General features: G+C 37.8%; 1 protein-coding gene across 1 annotated transcript; it reads right to left on the minus strand.

The window, feature by feature from the left end:
• LOC105332277 (uncharacterized) lies at positions 1-3,904 on the minus strand. Its single transcript, XM_034472139.2, has 12 exons — positions 2,565-3,904; positions 2,338-2,403; positions 2,112-2,222; positions 1,902-1,997; positions 1,698-1,796; positions 1,400-1,489; positions 1,235-1,300; positions 1,084-1,142; positions 810-963; positions 570-674; positions 406-471; positions 1-239 (listed from the first exon to the last, which is right to left on the minus strand). The coding sequence occupies exons 1-12, from the start codon at positions 2,622-2,624 to the stop codon at positions 168-170; spliced, it is 1,044 nt and encodes a 347-aa protein (XP_034328030.2). The 5' UTR covers positions 2,625-3,904; the 3' UTR covers positions 1-167.
• Between the last annotated feature and the right edge of the window lie 8,951 nt (positions 3,905-12,855).

The raw sequence follows: 12,855 nt of genomic DNA on the forward strand, positions 1-12,855 counted from the left end.
TACTGCCGCTAAAACTTTACAATCATGATTTAGAGATTCACATATATAAAGCCACGCAACTGCAATCCATTTTTCCAAATATGAACACAACTTGTGAGAGTTCTTTTTCTTTTTCAAATTGAAAGACAGCATAGTTAATGAAAGTTTCTCATGGTAGCTCAGGCTCTTTATTTCTTCCCGAAAAATATCCTGAGGCGGGAAAGAAATCCTTTGATTTTCTCTCCATCTCCTCGTCTCTCCTGTTAGAATAGACAATGTTATTAATTGTTATTACATCTAGATATTATTAATTTCAATTATCCTACGTGTGTATGTATCTTATTCTATTCCATTTAGACAAGTTTATCTCATTATTCCAGAAAGGTATACTTTTAAAAATATTTCATAAAAACAAAATGTTGTCACCTTCTTTGAAATGGAGTTTGCGCCACAACAAAAAACTCGAACGAACCAATTTGTTCCAAATTTATTCTGAAAAGTATTAGAGAAAATCTTCATGTATATATATATTTCTTTGTTAAAAAATCTATAATGACTCGTTATAAGACCAACACGTCTTTTAATTTTACCTCTTCATCTTCCTCTACGCTAAAATATGAATCAGATTCTCTGATTCCTTGATCGTCTTTTGTTTCAATTTCAGTATCAAGACTTTGTTGGATATTTGCGTTGACCTGTTCACAAAAAACAAAAAATAATATAAAATCCTGTAAATACGTGTACGAAGTCTGTTTGTAGATTGACAATCATGTACAGCTACACAGAAACCAACTTTGGACAATAACATGTATAGAAAACAGAGGACACACCTGCGGATCCCCGGGATCCTGTTGTTCTGTGGATTGCATTAGTCCAAAGTACGTGTTTAGTGTCAGCCATTCATAGGATAGTGGTGCCAGTCCTCGGGCTGGTGGCCTCGGTGAACGGCGATATTCATACACCTCCTGCATGAAGTCTTTGTCCCTGTAACGAACAGAAGGGTGTGTAAAGGGTAGTATTCTCATATTCTTGATTAAAAATGTGAACTGCATTAGCGTTTATTTATTTATTTATTGCAAAACGTAGGTAAATGTTTGAACTTGCCGAAAGGCTGCGCTAAATTTGGCCAACATTATCGAAATACTCTCTTCTGCTGTCGGTATCTGATCATAAAGAAAGAAGAGATATAAAATGGGAATGTATTATTCTTTTGTAATATATTGTTTTGACTTTAGTCTGTAGAATTTAGGGGTACCTCAATGGGTCGGTAAATGCGGGTTGTTGGGGTTTCGGGGGGATTTAATGGAAATATCTCCCGGTCCTAAAAGAAACAAAATTCTCTATATTTTATGGCGCAGAGAGAGAGAGAGAGAGAGAGAGAGAGAGAGAGAGAGAGAGAGAGAGAGAGAGAGAGACTTACAACGGGATCAGTAAAGAAGTCCCCTATCTGTTTTTGTCTTGCCGCTCTAGCCTCCAATTCTAATTCCCTGCAAGTTCTCTCAGTATCATCCTAATAAATAACAAAATGTCAAAAATATATTTTGAAAACACAAAATATTTCAGCAAATTTAACGAATGTAAAAGCGAGTTTGGAAATTAACACTATGCTACTTTATACTCCGGCTGAAGTCTTTTTTAGCCAATATCGTAACATCTTCGAATTTATCAATTTTGAAAATGAATTCAGTAATTTTTCTTTTTGTTTATGCAGCACAAACCTCGTCTTCATTTGAGGATCCAGTCTGGATCAAAGACCACTTTTTTGTTGAGCCATCGCCTTGTTTACGATGCTGCTGGTTGTTGTTTATGTCGAAATTCTGTAAATAGAATAAAGGTTTGAAATTAAATACTAGATATATAAACGGATGAATAAATGGATACGGGTACATATAATCTTGACTCAAGGTTGACATGTTTCTTACATGATGGTCGTCCTTGACATCAGCGAGTTGATGACCTTTTGCCTTGATAATCTGTGTGCAACTTCCGGTATCTAAAATTCCGTCACTCAGAGATTTCTGTGACAAATAAAGATAGATTTATTGGATCGTATAAATGAAATAAATGATTATGACTTCGCTAAGATTGTCTTGGGTTAAAAAATTTCAGGCAGATTAGTGTCAAAAATTAACCTTGACACCATAGTTTCCACCGTCGCTCGATGTGACCCTCGGTAAAAAAAGATGTTCTGCACGCCTGGATCTTGAGGTAACTTCTCCAGTTCTAGTATTCAAGAAACCAATCTATGAAGAAATAGGTAAAACAAATCAGATATTTTGTTCGCCGTTGTACTGGGGAGTATGAACCATATTTACTCATTAATAGACTCTAGCAGTTTTAAGACAAGACATAGTATACCTTTCTTAAGAACAGGCAGACGATTTCATATTCTCGCCTCAACTTTTCGTTGTAATGAATCAATGCCTGTAAATTTCAGAAATTAATAGTTGGCAAACTAGCAAATAACGGGGTAATGATATATGACATAAGGTTACAAATAAATCCTGCATAGTGTTAACATACATCTAAATTCTTAATGATGACCTTTAAACAATTTCACAATTTAAAATTTCGCAGAAACACACCTTGCTTGAAATGTCCATGGTTTGTGAATAAGATTTCCAAAGAAAACTTTCACAAACCATGACAAAACAAATAGTTTGCCTTTGAGCGCTTCTAAAATCTGCCAAACCTTACTGGTTTCTATACAGAAAAGATTATGACGTCATAATATATCAACGTAATAAAACGTCATGATAGTAGCACTAACTGACGTAAAAAAGAAACCAAAAAAAATTGCGTGACAAAGAGGAAAATAGTAAATAAAGCTTCTGTAATCCATAATAAGTTTCACATATTACATATAACTTGATTCTAATAGAATAATTGGTTTTTAAATATGCGAGCTGTATAAAGAATGAATGAAGACATAAAATTATGAATAACTAAGATGCTTTGAAATAAAACCTGGTAAGATCAATATAATTGTGTAAACACAATTTTAACACAAAAAATTAATACAATGATCTTAATATCTTTGTACATTTTGTTTTAAAAAGATTTCCATTTCCATTAAACAGCACCATTTTTGTCTGTTCCAATTGCGGACCTTTGTATGGTAAATAGCTATGTTATGTAATTAGTTAAACAATACTTTTTGGGGATGATTTATGCGGGATATGAAGCTAGCGGCATTGCAAAAAAAATATAGAGGGAGTCATACTTCTTGGATGTAAATATTTTATCAGTATGTTCTTTTGAATACAGCAAGTTTTTTTATATTTAAAAAAAAAAGAGTACAAAATGTGGTCTGGGTGTTGGGCTTTTTAAAAAACTTGCTTGAATTCCAATTGTCGGTTGATTAATATTGTCAATGAAAGCACATTCAAACTTCCATCATTCCAGAATGCGAGTTTTAGGCGAGTATGATTATCTTTCCTGTTATTGATCCACTTACCCCAAAAAGGAAAGGAGGATGAGTGTGATTTTCAATATTTCGACTTCAACTGAGCAAGTTTGACAATTTTCTAGTAACACATACATTAATTTTATTAACAATGAAACCTTTTCATGCACATTTCAGAATTCGTTTGGAATCGTTTGTTTAGAAAATGAAGAAAGCTATTTTCAGTGATTTCCCAAACACGGGTACGGCTAAATATGTAATATATTCCTTATCTCAATGTGCGTTCACCGATTATAAATTGCAAAGTAGGCTACTAGTTCTGAAAGGTTTGGGAGCATTTTTTGAAACTAACCAAACACCAAAAGCACAGTCCACCACTCACTCACCCTCCTTTCTCTTGCTCCACTACCCTTTCTCTCTGTTGCCCTACTCACTCATCCCCTCTCTCTTGTCCCACTCCCCCTTTTTCTCTCTCTCTTGCCCACTCCCCCTTTCTCTCTCTCTGTTGCCCTACTCACTCATCCCCTCTCTCTTGTCCCACTCCCCCTTTTTCTCTCTCTTGCCCAACCCCCCTTTCTCTCTCTCTGTAGCCCCACTCACTCACCCACCCCTTTTTTCTCTTTCTTGCCCTACTCACTATTACTCCACTCATCCCTCTCCCTTGCCCCACTCACTTTATCTCACTCCATTCACTAACTACTCTCTTTCTACCAACTCTCACCCCACCCACTTTTTCTCATCCCTCACTCACTCATCCTCTTCTCTCTCTATCTCTGTTGCCCAACTCACTCACCCCCTCTCTCTCTCTTGTCCCACTCCCTCTCTCTCTCTCTCTCTGTTGGCCCACTCACATTCCCCCTTTCTGTCTCTCTTGCCCCACTCACTCACCACTCTCTACCTTCTCTCTCTCTCGCCCCATTCATTCACCCTTCTTTCTCCCTCTCGCCCCACTTTCTCACCTCTCTCGCCCAATACACCCCATCTCTCGCCCCACTTACTCACCCTCTCTCTCCCACTCACTCCTCTTTCTCGCCCCACTCACTCACCCAACTCTCGCCCCACTCACTCACCAGCTCTCGCCCCACTCACTCACCTCTATCACTCTCGCCCCACTCACTCACCCCTATCTCTCTCGCCCCACTCACTCACCCTCTCTTTCTCTCGCCCCACTCACTCACCCCTATTTATCTCGCCCCACTTTCTTACCTTTCTCGCTCCACTCACTCAGCCCTCTTTCTTGCCACACTCACTCACACCTCTCTCGTCCCACTCACCCCTCTCATTCACCCTTGTCTCTCTCGTCCCACCAACTCACCCTTCTTTCTCTCTCCCCACTCACTCCATCTCTCGCCCTACTCACCCTCTCTCTCCCCACTCTCTCCCCACTCTCTCTCTCTCGCCCCACTCACCCCTATCTCTTACCTCTCTCGCCCCACTCACTCACCTCTATCACTTTCGCCCCATTCACTCCTCTTTCTCGCCCCACCCAATCACCCCATCTCTCGCTCTACTCACTCACCCACTCTTTCTCTCGCCCCACTCACTCACCCCTTTTTCTCTCGCCCAACTTTCTTACCTTTCTCGCCCCACTCACTCACCCCTCTTTCTTGCCACTCACTCACACCCCCTCTCTTGCCCCACTCACTCACCCTTCTGTCTCTCTCGCCCCACCCACTCACCCCTCTTTCTCTCACCCCACTCACTCCATCTCTCGTCCTACTCACCTCTCTCTCCCCACTCTCTCTCTCTCTCTCGCCCCACTCACCCCTATCTCTCTCGTCCCACTCACCCCTCTTTCTCGCCACACTCACCCACACCTCTCTCTTATCCACTCTCTCTCTGTCTCACCCCATTTACACCTCTCTTTCTCTCTCGCCCCACTCACCCTATTTCACTCACCCCTCTTTCTCGCCACACTCACTCACACCTCTCTCCCACCCCCACCCTCTCGCCCCACTTACACCTTTCTCTCGCCCCACTCTCTTGCCCCGGTCATTCACATAACCCTCTCTCCCCCACTCTCTCGCCCCACATACTCACCCCTACCTCTCTCGTCCCCCCTTTCAACTTTTCCCTCGCACCACTCTCACACCTCTTTCTTTCGTCCCATTCACTCACCCCTCTCTCTATCTCTCGCTCGTCCTACTAACTCACCTCTCTATCGCCCATTCACTAACCCCTTTCTCTCATCCAACTCACTCGCCACTCTCACTCACCCCACACACTCACCCAATCACTCATTCCTCTTTCTCACCCGTCTCACTTTCCCGCCCCACTCTCTCACCCTAGATGGGAGAAAGGGGGTGAGAGCGTGAGAGGGGATAATGTGGTGAAAAAGGAGTGAAATGTGGGAGAAAGAGGAAAAGTGGAGTGAGTTAGTGAATGAGTGAGTGAGCAAGTGCTTCCCGTCACTCACTATTTCAATACACTATCCCGGACACTCACTCTTCCCCTGATCTCGTCCTCACTCACTTCATCTCCTAATGATAACAACAAAACATGTAACTTTATTGATATACCTTCAAACGTGTAAATATCCAAGTCAAAAATAAAATTTAATAATCAGATAGAGTACAGTCCTTGGGGCCAACCACCGATTATTTATAAGCCCCTCCTGTTAGTATAGATAAGGCGGGGGGAGGGGGGGGGGGTACCCAATTTTTTGATTTTTGATGTACAAGCAAAGAGAGATAACTCCAATATATTTATGTTTATGCTATTGACTGGTCCTCTTCTATTGGAATTCTCTAACGATAGAAGTCTTTGTATCTGTTACCCAACTGAATTTAAACGCATGGTTATCATCTAATTCACTCTCCTCTTTCCTGGGGAAGTCACAATAGCAGCTCCATTGTCAGTATTTTAATATGAGGGAGACTGCCGATGTATATGCACATATTGACCATTTTAAAACATGATTATTTTTAGAAGCTGCACAATTTTTCTTCAGTGAAGTGTCTGTACTTTTTCCAGAATTAAATGTACACAATTAAGACGTCTTTTAATGACCGGGAGAATTCCAATAGAACTATCTTCTCAATGATGAATCCTTTCAGACCTTTGTACATGTTATTCTTAATGTTCCACCATATAGGTTTTGATGCTCTGTTCTCTTTATTGGCTACAAAGACATAAACAAAAACATAGGTGATCACAGATTACATAGTTCAATAATCAGACGAGGCATCACCTTTATGAGACAACCTTGATCATAATCTAATGAATACAATATGATAAATATCATAGTTAATGATCTTTTATCAAATTTTAAGGTATTGTAGAGTTGTTGGTACAATACCATATAATATCATAAAATACGAAATTGTATGATACAATATTATATTTATGAAACAATGTCATATTTAATAAAACAAAATTGTATCATATTCATATAATACAATATCATATCAATAGACGAAATATCATGTGATATCATATCATATTATATGAGTGGAGGAGTTAACGTTTTTTATAAACCCCTTCGCGGTTAATAAAGCGTAAACTGTCCCAAATCATTCTGTATCGTATAAAACTAGTAAATATTGAATTCATTCCTTAGATATGATAGAATATTATACATTTATTGCATAAAAGTAAGGGAGATTCATGTATGAAGATTTATCCCCCCAGGGAAATCATATTTCCAGAGGACGCCCGATATACAGAATTAATATAAATATTTATAAAAACATATCATATAATATATTTTTTTACAAGAGGCCAATTGGCCTTAACGGTCACCTGTGTAGCATATAACCCAGACACAAACTTGTCGAGGAGTCTCATATATGCATTTAATTAGTTTTCATTCTGGAGTAGAAAATTTATAAATCTGTAATGACGAGCACCTCCTGCCTGAAATCTTTCAAAAAGAACTGTGAAACCTATAATTTTGGTGAAAAAATTAAAGATCTGGTCTACAAAATCCTGAATTCAGTTTTCCTTTCAGGTGTGTGAGAGTAAAGAAGATCATTTTTAAACATTATATGCATTAACACCTATACATGTACATCCATTTTGGCCCTGCCCTAGAGTCAAAACTCATACTCCAGGGGACATGAAATTAAAAATTTTAGTAGAGGTCTTCCTGGTTAACATAATTATGAAGTCAGTTTTTCATACAGATGTGTGAGAATAGAGAAGAAGAGTTTTAAACATTATATGCATTAGCACTATATTGCCCCCCCCCCCCCCCATGTCCTGAACCCCTGACCCAGGGGCCATGAATTTCACAATTTTGGAAGAGGAGTTAGTGGACATCATAACCATGTATTCAGTTTTTTGCCCACATGTTTGGGAGTAAAGAAGAAGAAGATTTTTTAAGATTTAATACATTTTTACTATATGGCCATATTGGCCCCACCCTAGAGCCCGAACCCCTGACACAGGGGTCATGAATTTCACAATTTTGGAAGAGGAGTTAGTGGACATCATAATCATGCATTTAGTTTATCAAATATATATGGGGGTAGAGAAGATTTTCTACGATTCAATAATTTTTACTATATAGCCATATTGACCCCATCCTATAGCCTGAACCCCTGACACAGGGGTCATGAATTTCACAATTTAAAAGAAGAAGTCAAAAATGTAAAATTGTTAACGCACGACGTACGACGCACGACGACGAACGAAAACGGATAGCAGTAGGTCACCTGAGTTTACACAGGTGACCTAAAAGAGATTAGGAATAATGATGATATATATCACATATTAACAATTACATTTATCAAGCAAGTTTGAGTGAGGCAGGGCAAGTTTTCATAGCATCCTTGATGACTGAGTTTAGACCCTCTATCTGGGACTAGCCCTATATGTACCCCCACATCTAAAAAAAAAAAAACAAGTCAAGACTAAATCTAGTACAAGATAATTATATTTTGAATCAATGCAAACCTGTATTTATTTCAAAAACTTACACCTGATCCAGCATCAAGATAATCGAGATCAAGCTCTGTATCTGAAGCTATCCCTATTTACACATCCATAGTTACATTAACTGTTTAGGTTTGCTTCATTTTGTAAACAGTTCCAAGACCCTAACACAATTTGAGTTGTTCTAAAAATTAAATTATTTTAAACTCATCCAAGCATCTAGATAACCAAGATCACTTCCAGTATCTGAAGATACATCTATGATTCATTTACATTGTTAAAACAACTATGCAAATTTAAATAAGTACGATTATTTGCATAAACATGTGACCAGCTCCGAAAACCTTAACCTCCTCAAGCATCCGAAACTTTTGGCTTAGATTCAGCACTGAAGCATCGGGAGTGCATCATTATCACAAACGTTTGGAATCCCTCTCCCTTGAAAATTAAATTTTTATATTAAGTATTTGAATTCTTCGTTAATCCAGCCTGTTTATTATAAATGAATTCTCGGGGGTGAACTCTTGAAAAAAAAATCTTACTCTTCAAAACTTAAATAAAAAAATTCAACACTTGAATTTTGGCTTATTCAATGAGACTCTAAATGCATCATCTATATAACCATGGTCCTAATCAGGCATTACAATTCAGGTAAGTAGCATCGTAAATTTTGAACTAAGTTTTGATGTAAAAAAAAATTGTGGCAGATGTACAAATGCACCGGTAAAAAAATGTCGATACGAACCTGTGTAATATCAAAATTCGAGAAAATTATCTTACTATGTAAAGAAAGATTTCAGGTGTCTGTAATGTTACAAATTTTAAAAATGTCTTTCGAAAAAAAAGAGTGGAAGACCAACCCATTAACCCCCCCCCCCCCCACACACACCACCACCATCACCCCTCCTCCCCCACCAAACGGCAAATGTAGCTTGAACTCAAGACTTTCAATTCAAAACACTGTAAGAAAAGAATACTATATAAGGAAAATGAGATACGAAGTTAATTTTTGTTTACTTCTAAAAACAATCCGTCCAAATATAGAGTGCCTTGTATCTTTGGACTATTTTTAATGGATAGCGAATAAAGCCTGATTAAATTTAAATTAATTGATTAAATTAATTTCCTCCTTGAAATAAGACTATTATCTAGTCATCTTCCAGAGGAAGAATGTAAATAAACGTTAAGAGTTCATTGTATACATTGTACACATTTTCGTAAAAATGATTCAGAGCTGCCTAATACAATGAAAAAATGGAGAGATTTAATGCAAGGAACAGCAACAAGTCTTAATCAGAGAAGCTCACTTGAGTTTACTACATGTAAAGTATGTCCCGGTTTCTCCTTTTTAGACATCTTAATGATAACTTGGTTTAAACATTTATGGATGGTTTTCGTTTCTGCAAATTTCTCAGTGTAAAAATGGGAACATGTCGAACGGAAAATAATTTGATGGGAATAGAAGCCCGGGACAGGGTTTAGCATAATTATATTTTTTTAAATAATACATACTTACAGAGGATAAAAATACAAGTTGCAAGACTTTGATGATATGATGATGATGATGATGATGATGATGATGGTAGAAGTAGTGGCTGTTTTCCTGCATTCAACATCCTCCTTTGTTGTAACAAAATGGTTCCCTTGGAAAGAAATAATTGAGAACATTAATTTTCACAAAATCTTAAATGCAGAAAATATAAAACTTTTTAAAAAGCATTCTTTTGGGTTTCATATGATTTATAATGGTACCGATGAATGAGGAAATAGATACATGTATATATAATCTGCGTCGGCTAGTACATGTACATTACCTACATATCCGCATGAAAAACCAAAGAAAGCGTATTATTATTTATTAACGAATGATTTAAGAATCCTCTTCACAACAATATTTCATTTGATGAATTAATGAATAATAGTTTTGGAAATATGATTTCAAAAAACAGAGACAGATATCGGCTTTTAAGTAAGCCCATTGGGCTCATTTTTGTAGGTAAAAACTTTTTTTTTTCGCGAATTAACACGTAACTTTCACAATATACATGTAACGCGAAACTTTAGCAAATTATCGAAACTGTTGCGAATAAAGGCGTAACTTTTGTGATATAACGTGTAATTTTAGCGAAAAATGCGAAACATTTGCGAATAAAATTGTAACTTCGCGTCAAATGGTAAACTTTTGCAGTTTGTAAACAGTACGGGACACAATTTCCACACATTTACGCGATTTAATTTTAACAACGTCTCAAAAAAAGTATTAAAGTATAGAAGTTCTTTAATTTCAGTTAATTTGAAACTAACTTTATTTTCCGATATGTATATATAATCCGAACAAATAGCATCAATCTCATGCAATGTACGGTACTTCAAAGTTGTCAAAGTTTGCAAGCCCCCCCACCCCCCCCCCTCCCTGTGTGGCTCCATATTTTTATTTCTGGGGAAATTCGAAGGGGGTCCAAGAAATAAATTTGACCTAAAGGGGGGGGGGGGGGGGGGCGAGATCTCAAGAGGTCTTCACTCTTCATTTATTTTCATGTGAATTTATTTAAATTTTCAAGGGAGAGGGATTCCGACCTCCGCCCCCCTTTTATCCTCCGACCCACCTCTAAATCTGCATAATCTATAGTATCAATATCAAGCATCAATGGTATTAATTATGTGCTAAGATATCACTTGATTTTTTTGGACGTTATTTGTAGATGTAGGGGGGGGGGGGGTCCTGTGAATAAACCTTTTTTTTTTAAAGTTCAACATCGATGATTTAATAAATAGCAAGAAATTTGCGATCGAACTTGAATCAACATTGGCATGCATATATAATATACCTACTGAGAAAGAGGGGAAATTGTCAAGATGAATTTATGGATTTACTTAAAACACTTAATAATTCTAAAAGTGAAACTGCATTCGCAGATCCATTATTTTTGTTTCAGTGGGTGGGATGAATTGGGATGGGTTGGGGGTTCAGAGAGATGATTTCATTTGTCTCGGTAGGGGGGAGGGGGTCGAGACCTATGTACATTCAGAGAGTATGGACTATCCAAAGATGGACTGACCCCATCAAGATTCGCGTATGTATAGGTATACCCCTTAGAATAAATAACAATTAAAATGCATTTTTCAAACACTAACAGAATGTGCGTGCGTCGTAAGGGGCGGAGAGTCCGAGTTCCCTGCACTTGCATATGAATACTAACAGACATTTATAACATTTTATTTTTGGTAGACATTGCATGTTTTAAGTTTGAGAAGTTAGGTTTTCTTTTATTTTCTATTGACGTTTTAAACATATCTGAACGTACGTATCAGTTTTGCATAGCAGTACAATTACTACATGTTTGCTTTGCATTCAGTTTTTAAAATATTTTAGGTGAATATAATTATCAGACACGTACATGTAGCATCGTTTTTTTATGTTGAGAGGGTGGACTATCCCGAGTCAATCAAACAAAAATATAACTTTGATATTCATTAAAATACAAAAGCAATATGAGTGGTGGCAGTTCGTTCAAAACTCATTTTCTATATACACTGTATAGATCTAATCAAGAGATCTTATTTGCAAAATGGGATAGGGGGGGGGGGGGGGGAGGGGGTCGCCCCTGTCTACTTCCCAATTACTATCTGACCACCTTAAACTACTGAACGTGTCTGATTGTAATTTTTAACCAAAGCATTTTGAAGACCTGAGTTGAAATCATTATCTTCCGTCAGTGGTGTTCGTTGAGTTGCTAAGATTTCCCAGCTACCATCCCGTCCTTGTCAGTTTCGGCGCAGGCGGGGAAAGAGTACGTTTTTTCCCTACATGTAATACAAAAAGGAATGCAAAGTGCATGAATAAAAGATGTTTTTGATAAAAGCGTTAAAGAGCGCATTCGCAGTCATGTAGCTATGGGCGCTGAAGGATGTCAGAGGGTTTGGATACCTCACCCGTCAGAAAACTTCAAACCCTATACATTCACATAATAAAGTTACGGAAAAGTAATATTTTAGTTTCCCAGGCAAACAAAAATATTCCTCGGACCTCCCCCCCCCCCCCCTCCCCCTGAAGATGTTTTGGTCAGCTCATGCGCTATTGCAAGTAAAATTTAGATATATATTAATTCCACTGTTTCATCAATATCAGGATAAATACCAATTGCACAAATTTCTTTTTTGTTTCGAATGAAAAGGTAAAAAGCATTTGCTTGTTGAACAGACTTTTAAACGCAAAAGAAAATCACCAAATGCCATAAAAAAGCGAGCATGTATACGTAGTGCATACTTATCTTAATTTCTACGTACCTTTTGAACTTTAGCAGCTCTTAAAATAAAGGCGGAAATCTGTTCTTGTAGACCGTGCATGATTTATTAACGCCCGCTGTCCTCGAAGACTGCTCAGAACAATGCGCATGGTCCTTGCTCTTGGTCACGTGGGCAGTGAGGTCGACCGTGCAGTGAGCGATCATTATAGACACTCTTGTTGGCCAATCAACCTTTGATCATAGAGTCACTGTATTTCAGACAGAACGTGTGTCATATTAAACTCATAAATAATCAACTACCATGTAGGTTAACCTTGAAGCACCGAAATTTTTTAAATGAATATATTT

This window comes from Magallana gigas, chromosome 8 (assembly GCF_963853765.1).
Source record: "Magallana gigas chromosome 8, xbMagGiga1.1, whole genome shotgun sequence".
Classification (NCBI taxonomy): Eukaryota; Metazoa; Mollusca; class Bivalvia; order Ostreida; family Ostreidae; genus Magallana; species Magallana gigas.

Bases quoted from the DNA above. Each gene is read 5' to 3' on its own strand.
- LOC105332277 (XM_034472139.2), bottom strand. From the start codon at position 2,624: ATGGTTTGTGAAAGTTTTCTTTGGAAATCTTATTCACAAACCATGGAC. The intron at 1,797-1,901 runs GTAAGAAACATG...TTCTATTTACAG, and splicing joins ATGTCAAGGACGACCATCAT to AATTTCGACATAAACAACAA. The intron at 1,143-1,234 runs GTACCCCTAAAT...CTTTATGATCAG, and splicing joins GCATTTACCGACCCATTGAG to ATACCGACAGCAGAAGAGAG.